The 24777-nt window shown below is 52.6% G+C and overlaps 10 protein-coding genes and 1 non-coding gene across 11 annotated transcripts; 4 read left to right on the top strand and 7 right to left on the bottom strand.

The window, feature by feature from the left end:
• Window positions 1–625: 625 nt before the first annotated feature.
• CTHT_0028360 (putative glycogenin protein) lies at window positions 626–3243 on the top strand (the record flags this gene model as incomplete). The annotated part of the gene is made up of 7 exons (XM_006693229.1): window positions 626–664; window positions 846–873; window positions 936–1060; window positions 1114–1698; window positions 1760–1860; window positions 1915–2727; window positions 2886–3243. 7 exons carry the CDS (start codon window positions 626–628, stop codon window positions 3241–3243), a joined length of 2049 nt encoding a protein of 682 aa, XP_006693292.1.
• Window positions 3244–4027: 784 nt separating this feature from the next.
• CTHT_0028350 (serine hydrolase-like protein) lies at window positions 4028–5042 on the bottom strand (the record flags this gene model as incomplete). Its single annotated transcript, XM_006693228.1, has 2 exons — window positions 4028–4915; window positions 4977–5042. 2 exons carry the CDS (start codon window positions 5040–5042, stop codon window positions 4028–4030), a joined length of 954 nt encoding a protein of 317 aa, XP_006693291.1.
• Window positions 5043–6485: 1443 nt separating this feature from the next.
• On the bottom strand, window positions 6486–9284 carry CTHT_0028340 (putative specific transcriptional repressor protein; the record flags this gene model as incomplete). The annotated part of the gene is made up of 3 exons (XM_006693227.1): window positions 6486–8001; window positions 8084–9059; window positions 9269–9284. 3 exons carry the CDS (start codon window positions 9282–9284, stop codon window positions 6486–6488), a joined length of 2508 nt encoding a protein of 835 aa, XP_006693290.1.
• Window positions 9285–10571: 1287 nt separating this feature from the next.
• Window positions 10572–10645, bottom strand: CTHT_0028330. Its single transcript has one exon. It is a non-coding gene; the product is annotated as a tRNA-Val (tRNA).
• A 739-nt stretch (window positions 10646–11384) lies between these two features.
• On the top strand, window positions 11385–12156 carry CTHT_0028320 (uncharacterized protein; the record flags this gene model as incomplete). Its single annotated transcript, XM_006693226.1, has 5 exons — window positions 11385–11438; window positions 11525–11740; window positions 11795–11820; window positions 11883–11978; window positions 12039–12156. The coding sequence occupies 5 exons, from the start codon at window positions 11385–11387 to the stop codon at window positions 12154–12156; spliced, it is 510 nt and encodes a 169-aa protein (XP_006693289.1).
• A 1249-nt stretch (window positions 12157–13405) lies between these two features.
• Window positions 13406–16068, top strand: CTHT_0028310 (calcium channel-like protein; the record flags this gene model as incomplete). The annotated part of the gene is made up of 3 exons (XM_006693225.1): window positions 13406–14672; window positions 14726–15179; window positions 15984–16068. The coding sequence occupies 3 exons, from the start codon at window positions 13406–13408 to the stop codon at window positions 16066–16068; spliced, it is 1806 nt and encodes a 601-aa protein (XP_006693288.1).
• Window positions 16069–17235: 1167 nt separating this feature from the next.
• CTHT_0028300 (uncharacterized protein) lies at window positions 17236–17601 on the top strand (the record flags this gene model as incomplete). The annotated part of the gene is made up of 3 exons (XM_006693224.1): window positions 17236–17238; window positions 17307–17442; window positions 17525–17601. 3 exons carry the CDS (start codon window positions 17236–17238, stop codon window positions 17599–17601), a joined length of 216 nt encoding a protein of 71 aa, XP_006693287.1.
• Window positions 17602–18151: 550 nt separating this feature from the next.
• Window positions 18152–19423, bottom strand: CTHT_0028290 (uncharacterized protein; the record flags this gene model as incomplete). Its single annotated transcript, XM_006693223.1, has 1 exon — window positions 18152–19423. The coding sequence occupies one exon, from the start codon at window positions 19421–19423 to the stop codon at window positions 18152–18154; it is 1272 nt and encodes a 423-aa protein (XP_006693286.1).
• Window positions 19424–19988: 565 nt separating this feature from the next.
• On the bottom strand, window positions 19989–20948 carry CTHT_0028280 (uncharacterized protein; the record flags this gene model as incomplete). Its single annotated transcript, XM_006693222.1, has 1 exon — window positions 19989–20948. The coding sequence occupies one exon, from the start codon at window positions 20946–20948 to the stop codon at window positions 19989–19991; it is 960 nt and encodes a 319-aa protein (XP_006693285.1).
• Window positions 20949–21344: 396 nt separating this feature from the next.
• Window positions 21345–22493, bottom strand: CTHT_0028270 (uncharacterized protein; the record flags this gene model as incomplete). Its single annotated transcript, XM_006693221.1, has 2 exons — window positions 21345–22271; window positions 22332–22493. 2 exons carry the CDS (start codon window positions 22491–22493, stop codon window positions 21345–21347), a joined length of 1089 nt encoding a protein of 362 aa, XP_006693284.1.
• A 632-nt stretch (window positions 22494–23125) lies between these two features.
• CTHT_0028260 (uncharacterized protein) lies at window positions 23126–24224 on the bottom strand (the record flags this gene model as incomplete). Its single annotated transcript, XM_006693220.1, has 3 exons — window positions 23126–23162; window positions 23299–23732; window positions 23784–24224. The coding sequence occupies 3 exons, from the start codon at window positions 24222–24224 to the stop codon at window positions 23126–23128; spliced, it is 912 nt and encodes a 303-aa protein (XP_006693283.1).
• Window positions 24225–24777: the final 553 nt, after the last annotated feature.

The raw sequence follows: 24777 nt of genomic DNA, 5'->3' as shown, positions 1-24777 counted from the left end.
TTCTTGTGACTCAACGCCATTACAGACAGGAGTGCACGCATTTCGCATTTCGCCGAGATACCTGATGGTACCTGGAGCCGCTGCGATTACTTTTAGCGGGCGGTACAAGCTTGGAAGTTTCCCGAGTTCTCTGCGTCCGTTGATTCGCCCGGGCTGAGCAGTTGCATCCATCTTGATCTTATCCATCCACTCATATCCACACGGGAGTTCACATCAACATCCACCCAACCGTCCGTCCAGCCATCCAGCCATCCAGCACCTAGCGTCCAAGTGTCCAACATCCCCTCAGGACCCTCAGGACCCTCTCGACAGCTCTGTTGTCATCCACAGCGCCTGCGAACCCTGCCATTGGGTTTGGTTTGGTGACTTTGGTCTGCATTGAGACCCAAAGGGGGTTGCGGTTGCGATTGCTTCAAGCATTTAATTCCTAATCCTCACTCTGTTCTCGGCGCCGGCTTCTCGTCCTTCTCATCGTCGTCATCGTTGTCGTTGTCGTCGTCGTCGTCGTCGTCGTTGTTGTTGTTGTTGTTGTCATCGTCGCCGTTACTTTTGGCGTTCAAGCTCTGTTTTGTTTCGGTTTCTTGTCTTTCTGTAGCGGCAGAGCAAGCAACATAATCCAGACACCATGACCGTGCAAACAAAAGGCGAGGATGTCTATGCTAGCGTAAGTATTCCCGTCTATGCCTCTATTGCTTGTTCATTTCCAGTCAATGTATGGCCGATGAGGGCAGATGCGGCCATATGAAGTGTTTCTAGTCGGCTATTCATGGCCTGTTCAGATGCTGTCATCAGTCGCTTGGTTCCATGAACAGTCACACAGAGGCTAAGGCATCTCACCCACACAGATCCTCTTGACAGACACCTATCTACCTGGTAAGCTGACATTCTTAAAAACACTTGTCAATCATCAAGCTTGTTCACTAACTGTTGCCCAGGTGCTCTTGTGCTGGCACACTCTCTCCGGGATGCTGGGACCAAGAAGAAGCTGGCCATCCTTGTCACCCCGGACACCGTTTCCCCCGAGGTCATCACCCAGCTGAAGGCAAGTACACTAAACCAAGTACACCAACTACTTTAATTCTGTCATGGACTCATGTGCTGACTGATGTGCAGACGGTCTACGACTACATCATCCCGGTTGAGCGTATCCGCAATGATCACCCGGCCAACCTCTATCTCATGAATCGTCCTGATCTGCACTCTGCTTTCACCAAGATCGCCCTCTGGAAGCAGACTCAGTTCCGGAAGATCGTCTACATCGATGCTGACGTTGTCGCCTATCGTGCTCCTGATGAGCTCTTTGAACTGCCTCACGCCTTCTCGGCCGCCCCTGATATCGGCTGGCCTGACATCTTCAACACCGGTGTCATGGTTCTCTCCCCGAACATGGGCGACTATTATGCCATGATGGCTATGGCCGAGCGGGGCATCTCCTTCGATGGTGCCGATCAGGGTCTGCTGAACATGCACTTCAAGAACTCTTGGAACCGTCTTCCCTTCACTTACAACGTCACCCCCTCGGCTCACTACCAGTATGTGCCGGCCTATTTGCACTTCCAGTCGAGCATCAGCATGATCCACTTCATTGGTGCCGACAAGCCTTGGAAGCTGGGCAGGAGCCAGCATGTCGGCAACAACCCTTACGACGAGATGATTGGCCGCTGGTGGGCCGTCTACGACCGTCATTATCATCCTAATGTATGTAGTAGCTTTCTAGGAGTTTTTCTGTGAAAGGTGCTTGAACTAACTGTGAAGTTAGGCCAACAATGTCCCGGACATCGTCCGGTACTTCGTGAAGGGCGAGTTCGACCCTACCAAGAGCTTTGTCCTTGGCGCCAATGGCTCCTGGGATGCCCAAAAGTTCGTCTCAAGAGATTCTGACTTTTACCGAGTTTCTTACTAACTTGGACCCAGGAACCCCCCGCCCCCTTACTCTAAGCCTGAGGGTTACAACCTCCCCCAGACCTACTATGCTATGTCTTCTGACCCGACTCCATTCGTGACTCCTGACTCTGCACATTATGAGAATACTCCTAAACCCATCTTCCCTTGGGAGATGAACCGCTCACGGCCAAAGCGTGTGTTCGGCGGCTACGTTGAGTCTGAGCCTGCCCCTGCCACTACCCCTGCCCCTAAGGCTACTCCCAAGCCTGTGGCAACACCCAGGGCTCGATCCCCGGTTAGGTCTTCGACTCCTAAGCCTTCCGACTCCGACACCCCGAGGACCCCATCTCCGGCTCGCCGAGCCACTCCGGGCCCTACCCCCTCGAGCGCACGCTCGGATGCTTGGAACTCTGCTACCCCGACTGCCACTCCTGGCACCACGGCCACTACCCCGGTCGCCCAGCACCACAGCAGCGTCTGGAACCGCTTTACCAACGTCTGGGATGACATCCCCGAAATCACACGCTATATCGAGGCGCTGCAGAGCAGGTACCGCCGCTCTCGCAGTCGTTCCAACGTAAACCCGACCGGCACCACGAAGGTGACGGAATTCCCTAGCGAGGACGAGAGGCCTAGCCTGCCTGTCACCCCGGCCCCGATCAAGAGGACCGGCAGCCGCGCCGGTACCATCGGCCGCGTTCTATCGTACGGTGAGGACGAGAAGGCGTTTGCGGCGACGGTGCCGAGTGCGCCGCAGGAGTGGGTATGTGTCCATGGCGTTCAGTGGTCGCCGGCGGACTGTCCGTGCGAACTCCTCCAAAAGGCTAACAACCTGTTGCCTGGGTATGCTGCTCCGCCCCGCTTTGACGGCAACGTAAAAGGACCCTGCCGAGCAACTGCACAAGTTGACTGCCATGCAGACTGGGCTGTTGCTTGGGGAGGGAGCGTTCAAATTGGACAGAGGAATGAACACATGATGCTAACCATCGTTTGAACTGCAGGAGGGAGTTTGGCGCTGAGCCTGTCCACCACAAGCTGATCGAGAAGGCCGAGCCGGAGCGCGCCGATACCGCCACGCCCATCGTCAGTCCCATGCCGGTCAAACCCGTCGTCACAACCGTCGTTGGCAAGGGCCTCGAGCCGAGCCCCGTCGACAGGATTCTCAGCATTGGCAACGAGGAGGAGGTACCCGCTTCGCCGACCATCGCCGAGTCCTGGGCTTCGAGGCCTGGCTCGACCGTCCCGCTGCCGAGCTATGCTGGCCCGGGGCCAATGTTTGAGAAGGGCGAGGTGCTGCCGATGCATGCGGTCGGCTCAGCCCTGCCCTCGGATGAGGTGAGGGAGGAGCTGGATGTTTGAGGTGAGATGAGATGACTTGGCTGGGGTTGTTAAGTGCCTACCTACTGTAGTGCATATAGCTGGGCGGCAGTTTTTGGTTTTAGACGGGTATTGTCTTCTTGCTTTCTTAGAGAGGGAGGCAGTTTGGGCTTGCATTGAATAAAGATTTATTGTTTTTGATATAACATTCAATGAGGTAATTGGCAGTGTTCCTGTTGTGAAGATGAGATTGCAGTGCATGCATGTTGCCCTGAACTCGTTGTCTTTACCTCAGTTGTGGTGTTTGGGTGTTCTGCAGCCCGTGAAAACGAGAAGCGAGTCAAATTGACGGCAATTCTTTTGGCTGCCTGGAAAAGAAACTTACAACCAAAATAAATCATACTTTAATCTCTGTGCCTCAAATTTACTGAAATGCAAAGGTGATTGGAAGTACGGATACAAGTGGGCAATGTATGCAAGCATGACGATTGCATAGATTGTATATATGTAGACTATAAATCTAAGCCAAGTACAGAGCTGAACACCAGAAAATAGACAACCAGCATGATGGTTCCAACGAAATCATGTACCTTGATTGACGGACACCGATGTCGTTTGAAAGTCCATAGATCCCGTCATGTGGCTTCGAGGCTGCCAAAGCCGCAGGGACGGGTGGAATATTTTGTAACTTCAAGGGTATGTAGATCGCCGTATACCAATATAGAAGCCATATTAAGCCAAAGATGCAATAAGAAGCAATAACAAAATTCTAACGTTCGCTTGCTGTGCTTCAAGTCTCACGGTGATCTCCCTAGCGCTCACATCCCTACAGTTTGGCATCGACCTTTCCCCCATTGTCTGCAGCTCCCTCCTGAGCCGGCTCCTCACACCGCTTCAAGATCCAGTCCCCAACGTCCTTATAAAACTCCTCGCTAACCTCTCCATCCGCATGCAGCTGGTGATACCAACCCTCATACGCCTTGAACTCCTTATCGGGAATCTCCCCACAGCACTCCTCAAAGTACTTCTTGCTCGCCTCGAACCATGTCGTCTTGTCCTGCGTGCCGTGACCTAACCACAAGCTCTTTACCGCGCCGCCATTTGGCCTAACCTTCCCGGTTGCCAGCGCATCCGTGCGATCCAGCAACCCAGCCAACCCCTCCAGCGTCCCGGTGTTGTGCATCAATTCATCATCCTTGATACTCTGCACCACCTCTGGATCGCGACTCAGATTCTCCGGCAAGATGGCATGCCGCATCTGCTGCTTAGGCAACAGCTTCCCCGCTAACCGTCCCGCCATGACCTTGAGCGCACTTGGCTTTTCCTCCGGCGAGAACCCAATAAACGGCGACTCCAGCAACCAGCCCCTTACACGCCGCACCACACTCTCTTGATACTTCGGATGCGAGGCAAACGTGAGTACCTGCCCGCCGCCCATGGAGTGGCCCATGACAAAGACGGGGAGCTTGTCCGGGTTGTCGTCGAGGTGCGACGAGATGAAGGCGGCCATGTCGGCGAGGACGCGCTCGGTCGGGCCCGTGTTACCGCGGTCACGCGGGTGCGAGACCGAGCGGCCCCAGCCGCGTTGGTCAATGCCGTGCACGGAGATGCCACGTGAGGCGAGGGCGGCGAAGAAGCGGTTGTAGCGGTTGATGTGATCGCTGAAGCCGTGGATGAAGAGGAGCTTGGCTTTGGTTGGGGTGGTGGTGTCCGGCTAGTGGCAAATTCAGCATGTGATTGAGCATGATGAAGAGGGCCTCAGACGAGAAACATACCAGCCAAGACTTGGAGTACAGGGCTACATTGTCGACGGTGAAGGTGCCTTCCTTTTCGACTACCATTTTTTTCTAACTTTGGGCGTGACGGTATCACGATCGCGTAGGTTTTCAGGTTAGTGGTGGTGTCGTGTGACGCTGCGCTAAGCGTGGCGGTTAGACTGACAAGTGAGACAAACAGCAGAAAAAGATGGACTCGATGAAACAAGAGTGCTGCAGAGGGGAAAGTCACTGATGAGACGACTAAGTTGCTTGAGGTGAACGAATGATGACGATGCAATGCCCGTGAAGTATAAGTACTGTCTATGATATACCTATGCTGAGTGGAAGTTGTTGGTGAAGACTGTGTTACATCCGAGGTCCTCAGGTTGGGTGTGTTATACGGGCCACTGCAGTCTTAGAGGGGTTGCAGACAAAGAACAGCAGCTCTCTTACCTAAGAAATTTATAAGGCGACCTGGAGTGGACTCTGAGGAAGGCCAGAGTCCGACGGAAAAAATCAATGATGGATGGAGAGGCAGAGAGGAAGGTTGAATGGAGGTGAGCGGTTCTTCTCCAAGAAGGGATTTAGACACCAAGGATCTGGGGGCCTGGACGACGCATGGCTCTGGGCGTTCCACGCCAGCCCAAAAATCCCCTGGGTGGGCGTCGCTAGGTCCCTCCCAGATCCGCTCTGCCCTCCTCGGGACGACGCCATTCACATGCTCCATGCCACCAACACCAATACCACGCCAGTCATGGCGCCACAATTCAGCCTTCGGACCTCGTCAACCACAGTTACAAAGTACACACCGCCCGACAAGGCAAAGAAAAAAAAAGTTGTCAAACATAACTTGTCATTAGGCAATAGGTAAGGTAGTAAGGACGAACTGCCCCAATAGGTGCTGCATGACAAAGGTATATCAAGCAAGAGATATACAGCAAGCAATATAACTGCCTAACCGCCGTCCGGCCATGCATGATTCCAGCCAGTGCTAACGGATGCCTGCAAATTCATAGTCGCAGCAGCAGCCCGTGAGAGAGTCAGCCAACCCTAACACCAACCACCGCCCCAAGCAAGACAAAACCTAGAGCTTGAGCTGGTCCTACTAGTACCTAGGTAGTTGTGGGTGAAAGCAAACCAAACAGTCGAACCCCCCTTTCCTTTCTTCCCTCCAGATCCCTCTTCCCCCTTTTCCTTGAGAACAATGCCCGACCAGAGAAGACAAAATCCGTACAGAACATATTAAGTACATCGAACCAGAACAAAGAAACCTTCATTGTTATCCCGACAGCCATGAAGTAGATCGATAGCAAGAAAACAAGCCCGCAGAAACCGCAATCGCTTGTCCATCGTTCCAATCATCTCATCGTTACATGTGGAGATTCAAAACGATCCCCCACCCGGTATACTGATCCCGCATGACAGACACGCCGCCGCTGCTAACTCAGGTTGAGTTGGCTCAGCCCCCCTTAAGCAGTTGTTAATAACACGGGAGTCGTGATCTTAGAAAAAGAATGTACCCCTTTATCATATCCCGCTCATCTGGTCTTGAAGTTCCGTGCCAGCGAATAGATCCTGACTATTCGCGGAGGTCAACGTGAACTTGTCGCCAGGCAGATCTTCATCGGGCGTCCTAATCCCGATTCCACTGTCATCATGATTCGTCTGCGGGTTGTTCGCCGTCGCCGTCGTCGACGTCGGTGACGGGTTCGAGGGGAACGGCGCACGATCCGGTTGGGGCTCCGAGATGCGGGACATGTTGAAGTCAGCCTCGCTGGCACTGCTATAGCGCGAGCCGGCATTGCTGAGCTCCTTCTCGGACGCAGGCCGTTTGGGCACATGGAGGGGGATCTGAGCCGACCTCTGCTGCATGAACCCTCCTTGCTCGGCCATGAACTGGATCATCTCGTCCACCCAGCACTTGGTCACCCACCACGACCCAAAGCTCTTACCCTGGCCGATCGTAAGGTCTCTCAAGATGGCTGTACCAAGCCGCTGGACACCCCAGACAAGGTCGGTCGCTGACGCATAGGGAAACCGGTTGGGCAGGGACCGCAGGAAATTAACCCAGCGATCCAACACGTTACTGTTCTCGCTTTGCCCATTCACTCCTTCCTGCGGTTGCTTTCCATTACGAAGTGCTACTTCTCCGTGCATCGTCAAACATTCGATCTCCCAAGGCACGTTGACCGGGTCGAGTAGATCCCGCATCTCATTGAGCAGGATGTTGACCACATCATCCATCCCCCGTGCCGGGATGCACTCGGCGACTTTGCGGACATTGATCATGGAGATGAATTCCATGTACATAAGATCACGGTTCGCTGGATTGGATAACATGTTGGCAGCAGCGTGAGCGGTAAGGTTAACCCTCAGGGCGCGGTCGAGTAATCCCGCAAAGAGGGTCGCTGGCGCCTCCTTGGCTCGGATAACATGTTGCGGCTGTCCTTGAAAGGCTTCTCGGATGTGTGAGACAAGGCGTTCCGAGATATTGCGCAGCGTGTCAAGTACCGGCTTTGGCACAACCTGGAGTGTTAATCCGGAAACTATCTTCATCATGCGCTGGTACAGAATGAAATCACACTCCTCGATCCATGGCGCGACAGACGGGTGCGCAAACAGCTTCTGCACCGGCATTGTGAGGGTCCCCTGGAAGGATGTAAACAAGTGGAAGAAGGTCTTCTCCTTGCAGTACCGAATACACTCAACAAGCGATGTGCAGTATGAACGGTACAGAGCCATGAGCGACTTTGCCGCGTCTGGGTCAGTACCACTGGGGAGATAGGGCTCGATTCTCGGCAACACGATGGGGTCTGATTGTCTGAACGGCTCTTCCGGCTCTGTCGAGAAACGAAGTAATTGAGGTGTCTTGGTCGTTGTAGCTTGTAGCTGGTCATAGCTGGCCACTTGTGGTTGGTTATAGAGACTGTGCTGGTATTCATTTGACCGCACCGGTCTCATGTCTGATTGTTGGGACGGGGGAAGCGTTGATAGGGGCTTGTCAGGTCGCGATGCCGAGTTATTGTTGTTATGAGGGAGAGAGCTGCAGCAGAGCTCGAGTTAACATCCACACATGCATTGGTAAGGTTGCTTGCTGCTTTGTTGTCGGGACAGGGAGGACCTACTTGAAAGACTGGTTGAAAGAACCGTTCTCCGGCATGGGTAACGGGGCCGGTAACGGGGGCTCGCGGATGTCTGGCTGCTCCTCCTTCAACTGGAAATTGACATAATGGTACTTGGACTCGCCGCGGACACCCAGACGGCGTGTCTTGAGCCCAGGGAATAGGACGCGCACCAGCTTGCCAAAGCTAGCCGGATTCAAGACGGTGATCCTTTCTGTAGCACATCGTGACGCGTAGTTCGCGTACACGCGACCCCTGGGAACGGAGCCCTTACCCGTTGAGCACACCTGGCTGATCCAAAGCATGGCGAATACCTGACGTGTGCGCTCGCTGTTGGGGCCGCGCTCATTGCCATGCAGCTCTGCGGCAACCTCTTGGAGAGTGCGGTGTTTGTTTGCAAGGAACAGCTGGCGCATCTCCAGCTCGTTGTTCGCATTGGACCGCGAGCTGGACCGCGGCGGCGCAGTCAGCTGGAACGAGTTATTGTGGTCGTCTTGGTCGTCACGGTCCATCTGGCTGTCGTCGGCGAAGCTGGTGTTTCCGGCGAACGAGTCGGCTGACAGAGACTGGCGGCTCATGGTATGACCGTGGAATGATACATTCTGTACGCTTTGCACACTCTGGACGCTCTGGACGCTCTGCACTGGTTGCACGCCCTGCATGGTGTTCTGCATGGGCGCGCTCACCGAGCTCACTGCGTTGACTTGGCTGACAGCGTTGACAGCAGCAGGGTCCATGGAAAAGTCGCGGCTGGCTTGGAGTTGCGAGGCCAAGATGAGGTCTTCGGGGGTCATTTGCGACGATCCATTGGAGAGCTCGCGCTGATGAGACGGCTCATTCGGAAGCCATTGAGACGAGTAGACGTCGGCCGACTCGGCAAAGCTGTGCTCGAGGTTGCCCTGGGTCGTGGCACTATGAATGCTGGCCGTCGAGCCTCGCGAACGCGGACGTTTTCGAGTCTTGCCTAAGGCGAGGGGATCTGTAAAAATGATCCGTCAGTAAGTCAGTTGCTCGGTCGATCGGCGGCACAACAATGACGACAACATCAACAACATCAACACCAACAAAGCACAGGGCCGGGAGCCATGCAGAATGATAAAGAAATAAGAACAAGCGGGGATGTCGGGCCGTAGTGCGATCCCGGATTTGAAAATCATGATCGATCGGTGTGTGGGGATGGCATCTTACCGTGGCCCGGGTCCATTGCCACTCCTGCCATGGCCGAGAGACAGAGGGTGAGCAAAACACTGCAGGCGCCTGCTTCAAGACACGACCGGATGCGACAAAAATGCGACCAAGTCAAAACTAGTGCTCGTCCCGCAAGGCACCAAATCCGTAAAAAAAAATGTCAATGAATGATATAAATACGGGCAGTTAACTAGGGCGAGGCGGCACATGGACAGTCGTCGGCGGAGCCAGGCGTTGCGCGGTCGGTCCGTGGACGTGCCTCAGGTCAATTCCACATTTTCCTTGGAGAAGAGGAAGAAATCAACAAACATGACGGGCGCTACCCGGGGCAATGCGCTGCGCCATTGGGGGGCCCCGCACGTACCACCTCCCAGCCCCACGGGTCCACAGGCTTCTTCTTGGCATGTGGCGCGGCTACTCTGTGGCACTCCGGCTTGCCATTGGTCAGCCTGGTGGCCTTGGCCGGATGCAGGCAAACAGCCGTTGGGAGGGGAGCTCTGCGAGCTTTGTGGGAGCTTGGGGGCGTGCGTTGCAATTGGGAGTCTTCGTCTCGTAAAGGTCGATCGGTCACTTCAATCCAAAATATCCACTGCTCTTGATTCTCTCTACGTGCCTCAATTCTGTTTGTCTGAAATGGCTTTTCGTCTGCTGCTGCCCAATCTTGCATGCACCGAAGCCAAGTGCTCCGCGTTCTGCACATCAGCAGGCTGCACATTTGCCTTTTGTACACGAGCAAGTTACATACATCTACATATACAAGCCTGCGTAAGATTAAGAAGCAATTGGAATGCCTAACAGCGGCACTGATGCCCTCACTGGTTTCTTGCCGCGTACCACAGAGCCTCCACAAAAGACGGGACCAGCCCGATGAACGGTCTGAGGGTCAAACAAAACCGTCCCTCCACGAAACAATGACCCGATTCTAGTTGAGTTGCTATCTCTACCTCCTTAGGTCGACGGCCCAAGCACGAACAGTTCAGGTTGGGCCGCAAGATAAAGAATCCCTCAAGGCCACATGTTCGGTACCTAACGGGGAGGGTTGACGACAAAAATACTCACGTCTTCTCCAAGGCACCCACCAAGGTCGATGCTCGGCGCCGGTCTGTGACTCAACCTGACTTGTCAGCTGGCACACGGTGTCATGAGCTCCTGCCACCAATACCCAAGTTTAGTCAAACTCAGCATGTGTTATATTGAGCCAGTGATAGGTAGAACAAGAGCCGAATTGCAAAAAGACAACGCAGCAAAAGACGCCCTTGAAGTTCTAGGGGAGGACTATCAAGGTGCAAAAGAACAAGCAATTTGATCCGACCCAGGTTCGAACTGGGGACCTTCAGTGTGTTAGACTGACGTGATAACCAACTACACCATCGGACCTCCTCACTTGGTTAGCGAGCAGGTGGCTTGGGATGGCTTAATAAAGGTCACCAGCCACAAGAGTCACGTGATATGACCCCTTATCTGCTGCGTCATTCCCCTTTCTTGTGTGTCGGTTTGAACAGCAGAGGGGGTGGGAGGAGGGGTCAGAGGGGTTAGAGGGGTCAGAGGGGCTCAAAACCAGGAGTGCTGCAGTTCTGGGTGTGTGGGCAGTCCCAAGACCTGCCAGGGCTGGAGCTTCTGACCGGGGGCTGGTTGTGCACACGTATCAATCGTCATTGCCTCGCCAGGCCTGTTGCATCCACCTGCCAACCTGCGACCAGCGAGCGGGCAGCGGCACCAGAGAGGTCCATCAGGCCCCATACAATATTTAAAGCCAGGGCATTTTCCACCTCGACCACCGCTTCTCCCACCTCCCTTGTTTCAAAGTCCACTCGGCCGCCTCTTTGTGCATCAGCCAACCAACAGTATTTTGCTGTATTTTCCAGCTCCACCAACGTGAGTAGCCTCTTTATCAGCAGTCAACGTCCAGCTTCCAGTTGTTGGTGAGGGCAGCTCCGATGGTCTCGCCGAGATTGCCGAGAGCTCCAGAATTGCTGCCAACACAAACGCGCACAATTAACACTCTTCTGCTTGCCCACACCGACACCGACTGCCAGCTCTCTGCCCATCCCAAGCTCGTTCTGACGCCTTCCAGGTTGCGCAACAGCTTTCAAGCCCAATTACCACATCCTCAGCCATGTCTACTCCCCAGGATCGTGTCCAGCAGTACATTGGACAGCTCGATAAAGAGGTGCGCCCTGGATTGCCGAAAGCGACCTGCTTGCTTCCCAACTGTTCATAAAACACCCTGGGTCTGACTGATATATCCATCTCTAGCTGTCTAAGTATCCTATCCTCAACCAAATCGAGAAGCAGACCTCGGTGCCCAAGGCTTATGCCGTTGTCGGTGCTGTTACGCTGTACTTCCTTATGATTCTTTTCAATCTTGGTGGTCAGCTCCTCACCAACCTTGCCGGCTTCGGTATCCCGTGCTACTACTCGCTCAATGCCCTGTTTACTCCGTCTAAGGCCGACGACACGCAGTGGCTGACTGTATGTGGTTCTCAAGTCCACTTTGTTGGGCTTAAATTGCTAACTTCTGGCTAGTACTGGGTTGTTTTTGCTCTCTTCACGTAAGACTAGATTTTGCATTCAGAGCACCAGACTTCCGGACTGTAAGCTAACCACATCACAGTACTGTGGAGAGCCTGATTAGTGTCGTCTACTGGTTCCCCTTCTACTACACTTTCAAGTTTATTTTCCTGCTGTGGCTGTCTCTGCCCGCTTTCCGGTAAGCCCTCGCGGTGAGACGACGCTGTCGCTTCTTCTGTAGACTAACAAATGTTTCTAGCGGTGCTGAGTTCATCTTCCGCTCCTTCCTTGCCCCGGCTCTTGGCCGCTACTTCCAGACCCCCGGCTCTACTGCCAGTGGTCTACGCGCGAAGGCCGATGCTCTCCACACCGAGTAAACAAAGCTCGGGCTGATTAGGGACGTTCTTCGCGTCAATGGAAAAGCTCGTGGGCTTTCAAGAGCGGCCCGTTTATTTGAATACCAATCGGGTCTCGGTGTCGAGCCGATTACAGGGGACGTGGGGGAGGGGTAGGCTCCCTCCGGCGTTGGGCAGGACCCACGACCACAAAACCAACGGCGGGAGCGGGAGCTACCGGAAAAAGTGGGAGCAGTGTGACGTGTTTCCTTTTTTTTCTTACTACACGGGTTAAGGGGACGGGTGTATATGGGCGTGGATTTCCTTTATGTGGCCTTTCTGGACTGGATCGTGTTCTCCTGGAATAGAGATGGGTTCGGAATGTCCCTTGCTTGTGTGCCGGTTGTGCCCTTAGCGCGCCCTGTCTCTGTTCTTGTTTCATCGTGAAGGATGAGTGTGATGGAAGGTTGACGTTGATGTACGTGTCTTGGCCACAAACTCAACCCGATGTTCTCTATGTTCTGTGGGCACTCGGTGGGAGGAGTGTGGATGGAGTCCAATGTCACACTTTCAAAACTCTAGGTCCCTTATATGGGCTGATCGCTTCCTCGGTTATGTAACAACGTGCGTGCACAGTAGTGCTCACCCGATACACACATTCTGTGAGATTCGGCATTTGTCCCGAATGTTGCTCTCCTCGGTAAGGCTCTGGTGATGACTCTAGCACGAGATTCTTGGCATTGCCCAGAGCCCACTGATGGAGATGGACCCCGCTGGCTTCTGCAGGGGGCTTCAATGGGTCAGGGCTGCTCCCATTGCCACCCGCTAAATCGGGACCGAAGGCCACCGATTGCAGCGCGCCTTCAGCTGGCAAGGGTTGCAAGGCGCATCCGCGCAACACCCAAAGTGTCACAACACCCCAACTTCCACTTTCAACTTGCTCCGGATTCTGCTGGATCAAGTTTTCTCGACTTTGCTACTTCCCGAGAGCTACTTCCCGAGAGAAGCAGAATTTGACTTCCAGAAGATCATGGTCCTACGATAACATCCTCCTATACTAACTGGTCCGTAACGGGCTGGAAAAGTGTCAGTCGCCAATTCGACGTCCAAGCAGGGGACTCGCCGGTTGACCGTGTGCAGTGGTGCTGGCAACGATCTGATCGATGGGAATAGATTGACAACCACTTTAAACTATACGATCCCAGCTCCTCCAATACCGGTTCCATCATCCTAGAATTGATCAGCCAGCCGTCCGTCCGCGGCCCCCCGGGGCCGTGATCGCACGCAAACGATGGGGCTCACACCTCTGCAATCGCGACTCGTAGGGTCTCTCGCTGCTACCATCCTGCTGATACTCCTTTACCTATTTTTGTTTCCTCCCAACTTTGCCGATGCCGCCGAGATCGAAGCCGACCCGTCGTTATCAATACTTGGGAGAACCCTCGATGAGCCGCTGGATTACTCCCCAAACGATGTGGCGCTTGCTGCCCGCAGCCTGCTTGACCCAACGTATGAGCCCGAATTTATGCCGTTCGGGAGGACCATTATCGGGCGCGCGCCGGCTGAAGTGACGCCGTTGACGAATAATGAGGCTGTGCCTATGAATGTTGAGGCGGGGTCGACACAGCGGTTTGTGTTCATCCTGTCCGACGACTCGGAATCTGTGGGTGAGGAGAAGCGCTTGGAATTGAGGAGCGAACAGAATGGGAACAGTTCGGAGATACTAAGCCCCGGCACTGGCGCTGCGGTTCGTGAGATGGCTCCGGACAAAGAGGGGGTTCAGCTGACGCGCAAGCTGGCGCGCAGGCAGTCTTCCCGGACCGTGTACATCTCTGCAAACACCTGCCAGCAGCCACAACCGATTGATCCGGTCAAGACGACAGTAGACCCTCCTCAGTTAACACTCTACGTTTCTATTTCACCGGATAATGACGATCCCAACTCTCTCGCCAATCCGGATATGCAAGCCGAGATTCCATTTAAGGAGGGGGCTGTCATGTACAACATCACCACTGATCGAGATGTATACATTGGCATCCATGCCCCCAACGTGTCAAGTGTGTTCAAGGGTATCTACAACTTCGAGGTGGCGGCGTCGATCGACACATACTACTTCAGGTACGAAGATGACGCACAGCAGCTAATTTGGGTAGACAGCGACTCCCAGGGTGCTCTCCTGATCACTCACAACTTAACCATACCCCCTGGTGTAACGGAGGAGGCAATCATGAACAACCCTCCTTATGTACTCTTTGCGCACAATAAAAAGGATGCGGCCATCAATGGCTTGAAGCATTCATACTGCGGACTCATGAAGTACGCTCAGATGGCAGCTACCAACAATGGTAGGCACGATACCATGGTTCGGACAAGCATGACAAAGAGGGGACAAGGGAGCCATCCGAAGCAGCAATTCTTTTTCAGTGGGCTCAACTCTAGCTCCGAGTATATCGGCATCTTGGCGAAAGACGGACCGTCACTGTTGAAGAGACAGACGACAGGGCAAAGCAGCGGCGGAATCACGGTGTTTGGAGCTACCGCCTTCAGCACCAAGTCTGGTAAGCCAATTAATCTCTTCTGAAAGGTTGCTCCTTTACTAATGGGTTTCCAGACCATGGCAACTGTGCCCTGATCGTCGACCTCGAGTTCTGTGACCAAGTTGCCTATTCGGTTCCCTTCAACCCCAGCTTTGGCAACACCACTCAGCTCGCCAAGTTCTACGACTCCTATGCGGCCGCTATCTATGCGAACTTCAACAAATCTCTGGCCCAAATTGCCTGCGAGGCCCCACCCACTCAGCGCTATTCTCTTGCTCGCAATTGTAATGACTGCGCCGAGGCCTACAAAGACTGGCTCTGCACCGTCACGATCCCACGCTGTGAAGACTTCAGCAACAACGCTTCTTACCTACAGCCCCGCGCCGTGATACATCCTTTCCCCAACGGCGAGACCCTAGACCAGATCACGCTCCAGAAATTAAGGCCGCTCACAAAGGCCCTCAACAACAGCCGGAGCACGCACATTGATGAGTTTATTCGCCCGGGTCCCCACAAAGAACTCTTGCCGTGCGACTTCTTGTGCTATAAGCTTGTGCAAAGCTGTCCTGCTGCGCTCGGGTTTGGATGTCCAGTACCTGGTTCAGTTGGGTTCGAAGGGAATTATGCCAAGTATAACCCCACAAATGGGCTGACGTGCAATTTCCCTGGTTCGGCGCACTTTCCTTCGGCTGGATCGAAAGCGGGTGTTCGGGGGGAGTGGTGGAGGGTATTTACTGTTCTATTGGTGATTTTGTTGGCGGTTGCAGGACGGGTTTTGGGGTTGTGATGAGTTTTTTTTTTTTTTTTGATGACCACAGACAGGAGGAGGGGCTATTAGGTGTATGGCGTTCTTGTGAGTTTGGATTTTATGATGATAGCCACTTGATGAATGGCGTCACAAAAAGATTCTGGTTAAGTGATGCTCTGTTGGACTTTGGCGTTATTCGGGAAGACATAAAGCTAACCAACTGGTTAATGACATACGTTACTTACTAAGAAGCTTAGAAGTAATCAGATAAAATGAGAATAGAAACGCAATTTGCCCATTCACTGGAAATTCGCGAGATCTTGGTTGATCCAGTTTTTCTCAAAATCTCATGGGTCCCGTTACCCCTTATTTCCCATAACCTTAGCTGCAACACCCGAGCCAATAACTTATCAAACTCCAAAGATATTGAATCAAAGACAGATAATACAATCATAATACATTTACAACGACGTCAACCAGCCCCTTAACCTTTTCCCGGTCAAGACGTATCGGGAGCCTTCGGGTTCTCGCACAAATCCCTGACTAATTAATCCATCACCATGGCCACCACCACTTCTTTCCAGCTCCCTTACTCCTTGCATCGGCCACATCACCACTGCTCGCCATGGTAGCGGCTTGTTTCTTAGCAGCGAGAGCCGCGGCATGTAGACTCCTGACTTCGGCTTCGAGGGACGCTATCTCAGCTGTTTTTTTTCGATGTGCGACCCGAGGGGTCGCCTCGAGGAGCGGTGATGTTAGCCATTGTCTTGAGTGTGTTGAGTCTTGCATTTCTGGGGGGATAATAGGATCAAAGTGAGGGATGTGAGAGGAGAGGGAGGGTCGTTTATGTGAGAGGAAGATGGATAGTGGAAATGCAACTTTGGACGATCTACAGTTGAAGCCATGGCTGGTTTTACTTACCCTGTCGCTCCTCCTTGATCTCATTGTACTCGAGCCTTGTCCAAGCATAATAGACCATCTGGTAGACTAGCACAGCAAGCAGGGCTGTCTTGCCAACTGGACGGGCAAAGGTTCTATAGAATTCTTTCTGTGAGGAGGGGGTCTGTGTCAATGAATGTATTTAGAAGCAGTGGGAATGGTACCAGGCCTATGTTACAGTTGGTGAAGGTGGTTGTTGTGTGTTGTAAAACCGTTTTGATACTCGAAAATGGTTCACTTGGGTCGAAGTGAACCGTGAGGTTGTCCTGGGAAAGACCGCAAGGTGTCGAAGAATGGTCATCGTTTGGGAGCTTTTGAAGTCGAGTTACAGGCAGTTCGTGACTTGTTTTGTCCTCTAGTTTCACAACCAGATGTTGTTCTAGAGCTGTATCAGTATCAGATGACTCAGCCCAAGTGAGCTACTGGTGATCAAGCTCACCTATGCATGTACGTAGAAGTGGACTTGATGAAAGCTCTCTTCCGGGCCGACTTCGATGCCAAGACCGTTCCCCACGATCAGCATTGGCTCGTAATAAGCCCCACTTGGCTTCCGTGGGACCCCTGTCCTGCATGCTGCGACAAGGGGGGATGGCCCACATCATCCTGGACGCCTTTGTCAACGACAGATGGCCAGAAGACACGAAGGCCGATTCGATGGTTTGCAACTTGTCCCATTCGCATTCCCCAGGCCACTCTTCTTCTCATTCTCTCTCAACGTACGCTTTCCGTCCATTGACACACAACAGTGCTTTACTATACTTCCCGTTTTAATACGCTTCTATCCTTTCTCTACAAGACTCGGTCTCAACTTCTGCCCACCGGCTCCAGGGCCAAAGATTATACCCCTGAACCGCAATTCCAAACCCAACTTGTAACCAGACACATACTCGATTCACAATGGTAAGCATACATCGGCAAAGGACAGCCTTATAGAAGACCACAATTAACCGACGCGACTCTTACGACAGGTCCAAACGCCGCAACAACGTCGCGCGAACCAGAAGTTCTTCAAGGAGCAGGAGGCGCGCCGCGGCAAGTCCGAGGCGGAGCTGAAAAAGCGCCAGAAGGACCAGACCAAACCCCCAATTTCGAAGTTCTGGCTCTGTACGTCTTTCTACGTCCTTACTCGCACACATGCGCGTGTCTGAATGCTTGGGGAAAAGCCCAACTGACACCCAATTCTTAGGGTTCCTTGGCTTTGTTGTCTTCGGTGGCCTCTTCTTCGAGGTCCTCTCACGTATCATCTTGCGCTACATGTACTAAGCGGTTGCGGCAAGTGCCTGATATGCAAATAAACACACGCGAGCATCATATTACCAAGAGGGATGCTGGGCATTACCCCTATTTCCCTGCATAGACGCAGGGGTTGACGGCCTGGGTTGTTAGGTATGGAGATCAGACTGTGCTGCTTGCGCGAGCACATTGGGTCAGCGTGTGTGCGCACCAAAAGTTGTTAAAGTGCTACGTGTGTTATATACGGACGGACGGGGATGCATCCGAGATGAAGCACTCGGCGGTTGGGTGTTGGCGCTTTGACAGTCCTGGTTTGGGGCTCTGGGAACTAAGGTTTATTATACTGTTCACTTCCAGAAATACGGGCATATACCATTTTGTGTGTTTATTATTACAGTAAAACTCTTCATAAAAAAGCATGGGTGATGCTGAGTAGAGGAGACCGGCACTTTGGTATCATTACTACCCCCTAAGGGGTTCACTGACGAGAAACGACAACCTATGCCTCAGGGTATCTCTCACATAAAGTCCTCTCAGAATCCTCCATACCAAGTAGACGAGTTAACCACAAGATCAACAACTAAGCACCCAAGCCACGGCGTTGACCGCCAGTCTCGTACTTCATCCGGACGCTCGTGTTGAACTGCTTCTCCAGCTCGTTCGAGACCTGGCCCATGTCAAGTCGAGGACGCGAAATGTTAGCAGCGGGGGTATTGTCAGTAGAGACACCAGCCTTGCTCGCGCCTAGGAGTCTCATGAACTTCAGCTGGCGCTGGGCGCCGCCGAGGAGGCCTTGGACGTTCCAGTTCGCAGCCACATTGGCAATCTGAGTAGCCAGGGCTGGTGCGGTGGTCTCTGGCTTAGGGGCTTCCTCCATGGCCTCGGAGGGCTGGGCCTTCTTGGATTGAGACTTCTTGTCCTTAGACTCCTCCTTACTAGCCTTGGTCTCCGTTTTCTTTTCTTTCTTGCTCTTCTTATCTTTCTTCTCCTTAGGCTTCTCCTTTTCGTTGCCATTCGTCTTCTCATTTTTCTCCTGCTTTTCCTCCTTACTCTTCTTATCCTTCTTGCTCTTCGTGTTCTCGTCTTTCTTCCTCTCAACCTTCTCTTTCACCTCTTTGGTAGTCTTGTCCTTATCCGCTTTCTCATCGGATTTTTTGATCTTCTTTTTGTCTTTCTTCTTTTTATCCTTAGACTCACTCTCCTCCTTCTTCTTTGCAATCTGGTCCGGCTCTGGAGGAGCAGCGCTCGCATCGACCATCTCCACATCCTCTGTGTTCTGAGCCTGCTCCTTGCTCTTGCTCTTCTTGTCCTTCTTGTTCTTTTTGTCTTTGGACTTCGTCTTGACTTCAACCTTCTCATTCTCTTTGGAAGCAGAAGCATCATCGTTCTTAGAGACAGCCTCGCTCGGCTCGGCCTTCTTGCTGTCGGCCTGAGTCTTGGTATCGATGCCCTTCTTGCTATTCTTTTTCTTCTTGTCGGACTTCTCACTACGCTTGCTCGAATGCTCGTCCTTCGCTTTCTTCTGGGGGCGCTCAGCCTCGTCGACCTTTACAGTATGCTCATTCTGTGCGGCAGCTGTCTTGGGCTGTGCAACAGTCTCATCGCCCTCATGCTTGCGCTTGCGCTCCTTCTCCTTTTTGGATTTCTTTTCGTTTCCATTGGCCTGGTTCTCGGTGGTCTTGGCGGTCTCGACTGAAACAGGAACTTCAGCCTCAACAGCCGTGTTCTTGCTGTCGGGTTTCTTCGACCTTTTCTTTTTGTCTTTCGCGATCTTGCCCTCATTTATGGCAGCAGAGGCGGCCGCATTGTCGAGCTTCAGCTCATTGGCCTTTTTCTTGGACTTGTCACCCATGATGCCGAATGGGTGTAAGTTGGGTCTGCCAGTGACGGGCTGAGATTGTGTGATGGTTTTGGATCGCACAGTCTTGCGAGATTGGAAGGAGAGTTTGCGGCTTGTTGACAGCGTCGGCCGCAACTTTTGCGATTGAACAGGCCATCAAGGTGCCCGCGATAACTGATAAGACGGGAAAAAAATGTCTGGGTCAAACCCTAACCCTGACGCTGCTCCTGGCACAACGCTTGCAAGGACACCATTGACGCTGAATATCTTGGAGATTGATCCAATCCTATGCCATACCGTTCTCTATCTGCAAGAATGATTCTTATTTACACATGTTACCAAAGTCTTTGCTGGTGACACTTAATTACAAGTGCAAACATAGGAGCCTCTCCATGGTCCTTCTAAGTTCCAAGCTATGTACGTCCCCTGCATACAAGCATGGTAGATCGTAGCGAAGACTCGAGTCCTCCGAAGCTAAGCTTTTGTGTTCTTACATTATCTGGGTATCAAGACAACCATACACATGTAAAAGAAACTCCAATTGCACCTCGTAGACCCCGACCAACATCTCAACCATTTACCTCGTTGGACTAAGGGGCCTGTTGAAACCGCCAATACGATTCATGTACTGGCGGTACTTGGTCTTCTTCTCTTTCCGCACAGCATATACATTGTTGCCAATGACATGCTTCCCCTGGGTCGACCCAAACCCGCTGAAGCCCATCATCTTGGCCATCTCGTCTAGGCCCTCCTCCTCAACCACAACCTCTTCCTCATCTTCATCCATCGGTTCGCCATCGAACCGTCTGGAGTCTTCGCTGTGCTGATCTCCGGTGCTTTCGCGCCTTTGATACTCCGAGCCGTGATTACTGTCCTTACTCATAACCTTGAACGACACGTGCGCTGGGCCGTGACCGTGGGTGCCGGCACCAGGCTTGGACCGAGTTGGAAGTTGTGTGGGCTCGTCGCCATCACGCTCAAACATGCGTTTGGTCGGACTAGCAGAGCGGTGATGAGGCGGCAGCTGCTGGTTCTGGCTCTGATCTCTCTGTTCCCTGCCCTCGTGGTTGCTACCAGACTTCTGATTGTTGTCTACCCGGTCAGACAGCTCTTCTCTCACACTCCGATCACCATGATCCCTCGATGGCGTCCCTCCACGCTCCCCGCGCTCATCATCCCGCCGACGATGTGCCTTCTCATCCCTCTCCCTATCGCGCCGATCATCCCTCCTATCCCTGTCGCGCCTAGGTGAGCGTGAGCGCGAGCGCGAGCGACGATGGTGGCGGTCGCGATCACGATCTCTGTGCCTATCTCTGTCGCGGGACCGATCGCGCGACCGGGAGCGCGAGCGGTATCTTCTGCTGCGATCGCCTCTGTCCCTGGAGCGTGACCTGTCTCTGTCGCGGCGTCTGATATCAACGTCGTCGTCACGATCTCTCCGGCGATCACGGTCGCGGTCGCGCCGGCGGTCTCTGTCGTCGTGATAGGATGATTTGTCGCCTCCGCGGCGGGAATGCCCGTCACGACGGTCGGCCATGGAAGCGTTTAGTTGTGCGATTAAGGTTTGGAAAGGAAGTGTATGGATTGTTGGAGGGGATCGGTGGCGGTTGGGGTTGTCGATGACGACTCGAGGATGGGAAAAGTTCTTGGGTCAAGAACCATTGCGGCTTGGGGAAGCCCCAGGCGCGAGCGGCGCTTTCCCAAGGCAACGGAAAGTGGGTCCCATTAGTCTTGGTTGTAACTTACGAAAATTCCATACGCGCTTTGTATCAGATACGTACCCGTGGCACCTGAGGGTTGAAAAGTTGAGCTTCGAAGCTCACGGAGGAGCTGGAGGGTCCTTTTGCAGAAACCTTGTCAATGGGAAAGTTTTGGATACTGTATTAAGGCGCATTCCGATTCACGGTACTGAGAGGAAAGGCGATAAGGCAGCCTATATCTCATCCTCTTCTTCATCAAAATCATCCTCCCTCCCCATCTCATACAAAATCCTTCCTCCTTCACCCCCTCCCACCTCCACCTGCGCGTCAAAGTACGGCAGTACCACGCCCTCCCGATCCCTCCTTTGCTTCTCTGTTAACCCTAAATCAAACGTAGCCTCAGGCTTCTCCTCCTCTTCCTCCACAACCTCCTTCTTAAACGCTGGATACTCGCCCTTCAGCATGACCCTAAGCCCAGTCTCTTTGTAATCCTGCCCAGCTGGCACAAGCACAAACTCCCCTGAGATAGCTCTTCCGCTACGCCTTCGCACCTCCATCTCAACTACCAACCCAACCGCCCCGCCACTGTCATCACCCTTACCGTTCCCCTTACGCAACCCGATCAGCACACCCTCTCGCCCCTCTTTCAACCCCCACTTTGGTTCAATCAAACTCCTCTCGCGAGCCCGATGTGCCGCAATCTCATGGTGCAGGCATGAGACTCGCAACACGGCAGTAGCCAGATGGCAGAGCAAGGTCTCAGGGTCTGGGGAGTAATCGGGATTGTACCCTGCGTCGAGGGCAGAGCGAGAGGGAGGAAGTACGGGGATGTCGGTGTGATAGACAGCAACAAGGGTCGTGCAAGGTGAGGTAATGACGGAGGAGAAGAAGGTTGGGAAGAGGTGCGGGGTTAGCGAAGCGGGGGTGTTGAGCGAGTCGATGACGATTAGGTGTTCTGTTATCGAGAGCGATGTTAGCAAAGATAAAAAAAAGTGAGTTTTGGTGTAGGGAGACTTGCTCTCTTGTTTGTTCGTAATGGCAGTAGTGATCTCTGTTGCAATGGTCTGCAGTGTCTTGCTCCACGCTCTGACGAAGACATCGGCAAGGGCGGGCTTCTTGACTGTTGAAAAGGAGACGAATATGACTTTTGCCCGTTTTAACTGAAGAAAATTAGGCAGCATTCTTCAGGAGGTTTTTAACTAGTCAGACGGAGAACCTACTGTTTTGGCAAGCCTCATGAACTCATGAGTGAGTGGTTGAGCGCTTTGCTCCAATGAGTCAAGAACAAGTGTGAGCGGGCTTGCATTGTCTTTCGACTCAAGCAAATTCTTGAAGAGCAACAAATTATGCGCCCGCTTGACAGCTTGATGTTGAACTCCCATCTTTGGTTCCCTGTGTACTATTTGCTTTATGATGGCTTTGAGCTTTGAGTACCTGGAAGCGCGAGTGGACCGAGGGCTAAACAAGGGCACATGAGAAATTGGCCGTGAAAATTGTAAGTTACAAACGTAACTTTCAGCAGTTGCAACCCCCCCCCCTTCGAAAGTTGCCTACGGTCAACATCCTGTTACGTCCATCATGAGCTTCTCTGTCTTTATGTCCCGTTGCATTTTTAGATTATTTGAAGTAACTCTTGGAGAAAACCGTCTGTATCGCGCTCAAAGTTATCCGAAGGGTATCTATATGCAATTCCTCTTGAGGCTCGTCCCAGTTATTCCATCCGCAGATTACCCTTGAACAATGAAACCCTTCATGAGCATCAGGCTTGAACTTTTCACAAAGCTTGTGCCATACGATTGGATAAAAGTACACTCTGAATGAAGTTGCTTTCAGGAACCTTAACTCGACTTTGTTTGATTTCCAAATTCTTCGTTCGCACTTTCGACTCGGGTTCTCTGGGCTTCTGCATTCGAATCTTAACATTGCGAGGCCCCTTCTAGGCTGTTTTGTTCTATAGCCCCTGGGTTAAATTTTCGTGCCTTTTCAGAGGTCAACTTGTCCGAATTTTTGTTAGCTACTGCATCGGAAACCAGTGGTTGTTCTCGTCTTTTCTGTGGATCAATGTTTAACATTAACATGCTTTTGCTAGAAGACTGTAGGTCTTTTGAGGATGGCTCGGGAGGTTGTAGAGACTCGGATGCTGCTTGATTCTCTGGTTGGCTTATTGGCTGAGTCTTTCGGATTGACTCCGGTTGCTCACTATCCCGAGGGGAATTCCTTCTTAACGCAGTTTTAGGTTCTTCTGCGTCTTTGGAGCCACCACGCCCATTCCTCGCTATGGTCTCCCCAGGAAGCTTAGTGATGTCCTTGGGCAGCTCGATACCCCAGTCCTCCTCAAACTGCTTGCGAAGGAACTCATCATAGTCGCCCCGCTTGTGCTTTTCATGGGCAGTCCATGCCTGAGCTAGCCATTCTTCGTCATGCCTGCCCAGTTCCAAGTTTTCTCGGTAGCGAGCACAATCATACCGGAAGTTGTCATCATTCCGGAGCGAGACTGTATTTGGACGTGCATCCGGAGTTCCAGCATTCAATATTTGAGTCTTATCTGGAAATTTGGAGAGGACATCCGATCTCTCTTCTGGTGTTAGCACATCCCAGGCTTCTGGGAGAAGTAGTATGGCCTATCACTCATGTCAGCAAGCATGTAGTCCAGAAAACTGATGGGAACATACCCTTATGTCTGCATTCGTGAGCGGTGACTTGGAATCTGTATACACAAATGGAGCTTCCCATTTTCTGTCCTGAGCGGACTTCCTTGGAGCAGCCTTTCTGGGGGCGGCTCTCTCCTTGGCAGGTATTCTGGCGGGAGCAGACCGAGGCTTCTTCGCAGAGGCCGAATCGCTGGCTGACCGAGCCCTTCGCTTTTTTGCATTGAACTGACCACTACCAGCTGTCCCATTCTCTGAAGGCTGTTTAACCTCATAATCATCTTCGCAAACTGTATCCCAGGAACCTGTTGATCCATCGGTTGACTTGGCTTCTTCTGCAAACTTGACCATAGTTGGGGATTTGTTGTTGGTAAACCCTCGGTTGTCAGTAGACTCACCAAGAGGTGTTCCAACTCTGACCATTGGGTTAGAAGGGGGGGAGATGTTGGAGATTGACTTTTCCATGGTGATAACAAAGAACAGATAGTGAACGAGTCTCTTGTCGACCAGAACAACACAGGATAGATATGATATGCTGAGTGGATGTAGAAGCCAGGTACGATAGAGTGATAGTCCACAATATGAAAATCACACTTCGCAGATTAAACGGGATTGGACTAGAGATTGAGGTATGACAGTGGCGGAACTGTCACACAGGGCGCAGTGAGCTCTATTGATGATATTGTGCTCATGTCCAACCTTTTATTGGAGAAGTTGAACAATAGAATCAAAAACTGGGCCTAGACTTAAGAAGGTTGGTGAAGCAATGGCAAGAAGTAAAGTCAAAATAACCTGAACAAACAAGGCGGATCGTCAATGGCAAGGCTGAGCTCCAATAATGGAGGTCAACCGCCCGACCGTCACAAGTTCAGGTAGCCCCGCTAAATTGAACCGACCCCCTGTCAACACAGCTGATGGGCCCACAGACGACAGGGGTTTTTTGTTTAGCTTCTCGGTATCTAGACCCTGGTCTGAGATCTGCGCTTTGTCGACCGTCGACAATAACGTTTCAACTCCC

This window comes from Thermochaetoides thermophila, assembly GCF_000221225.1.
Source record: "Thermochaetoides thermophila DSM 1495 unplaced genomic scaffold scf7180000011816, whole genome shotgun sequence".
NCBI lineage: Eukaryota > Fungi > Ascomycota > Sordariomycetes > Sordariales > Chaetomiaceae > Thermochaetoides > Thermochaetoides thermophila.
The sequence above is the reverse complement of the archived record's forward strand: the minus strand, read 5'-3'. Positions and strand labels throughout refer to the sequence as shown.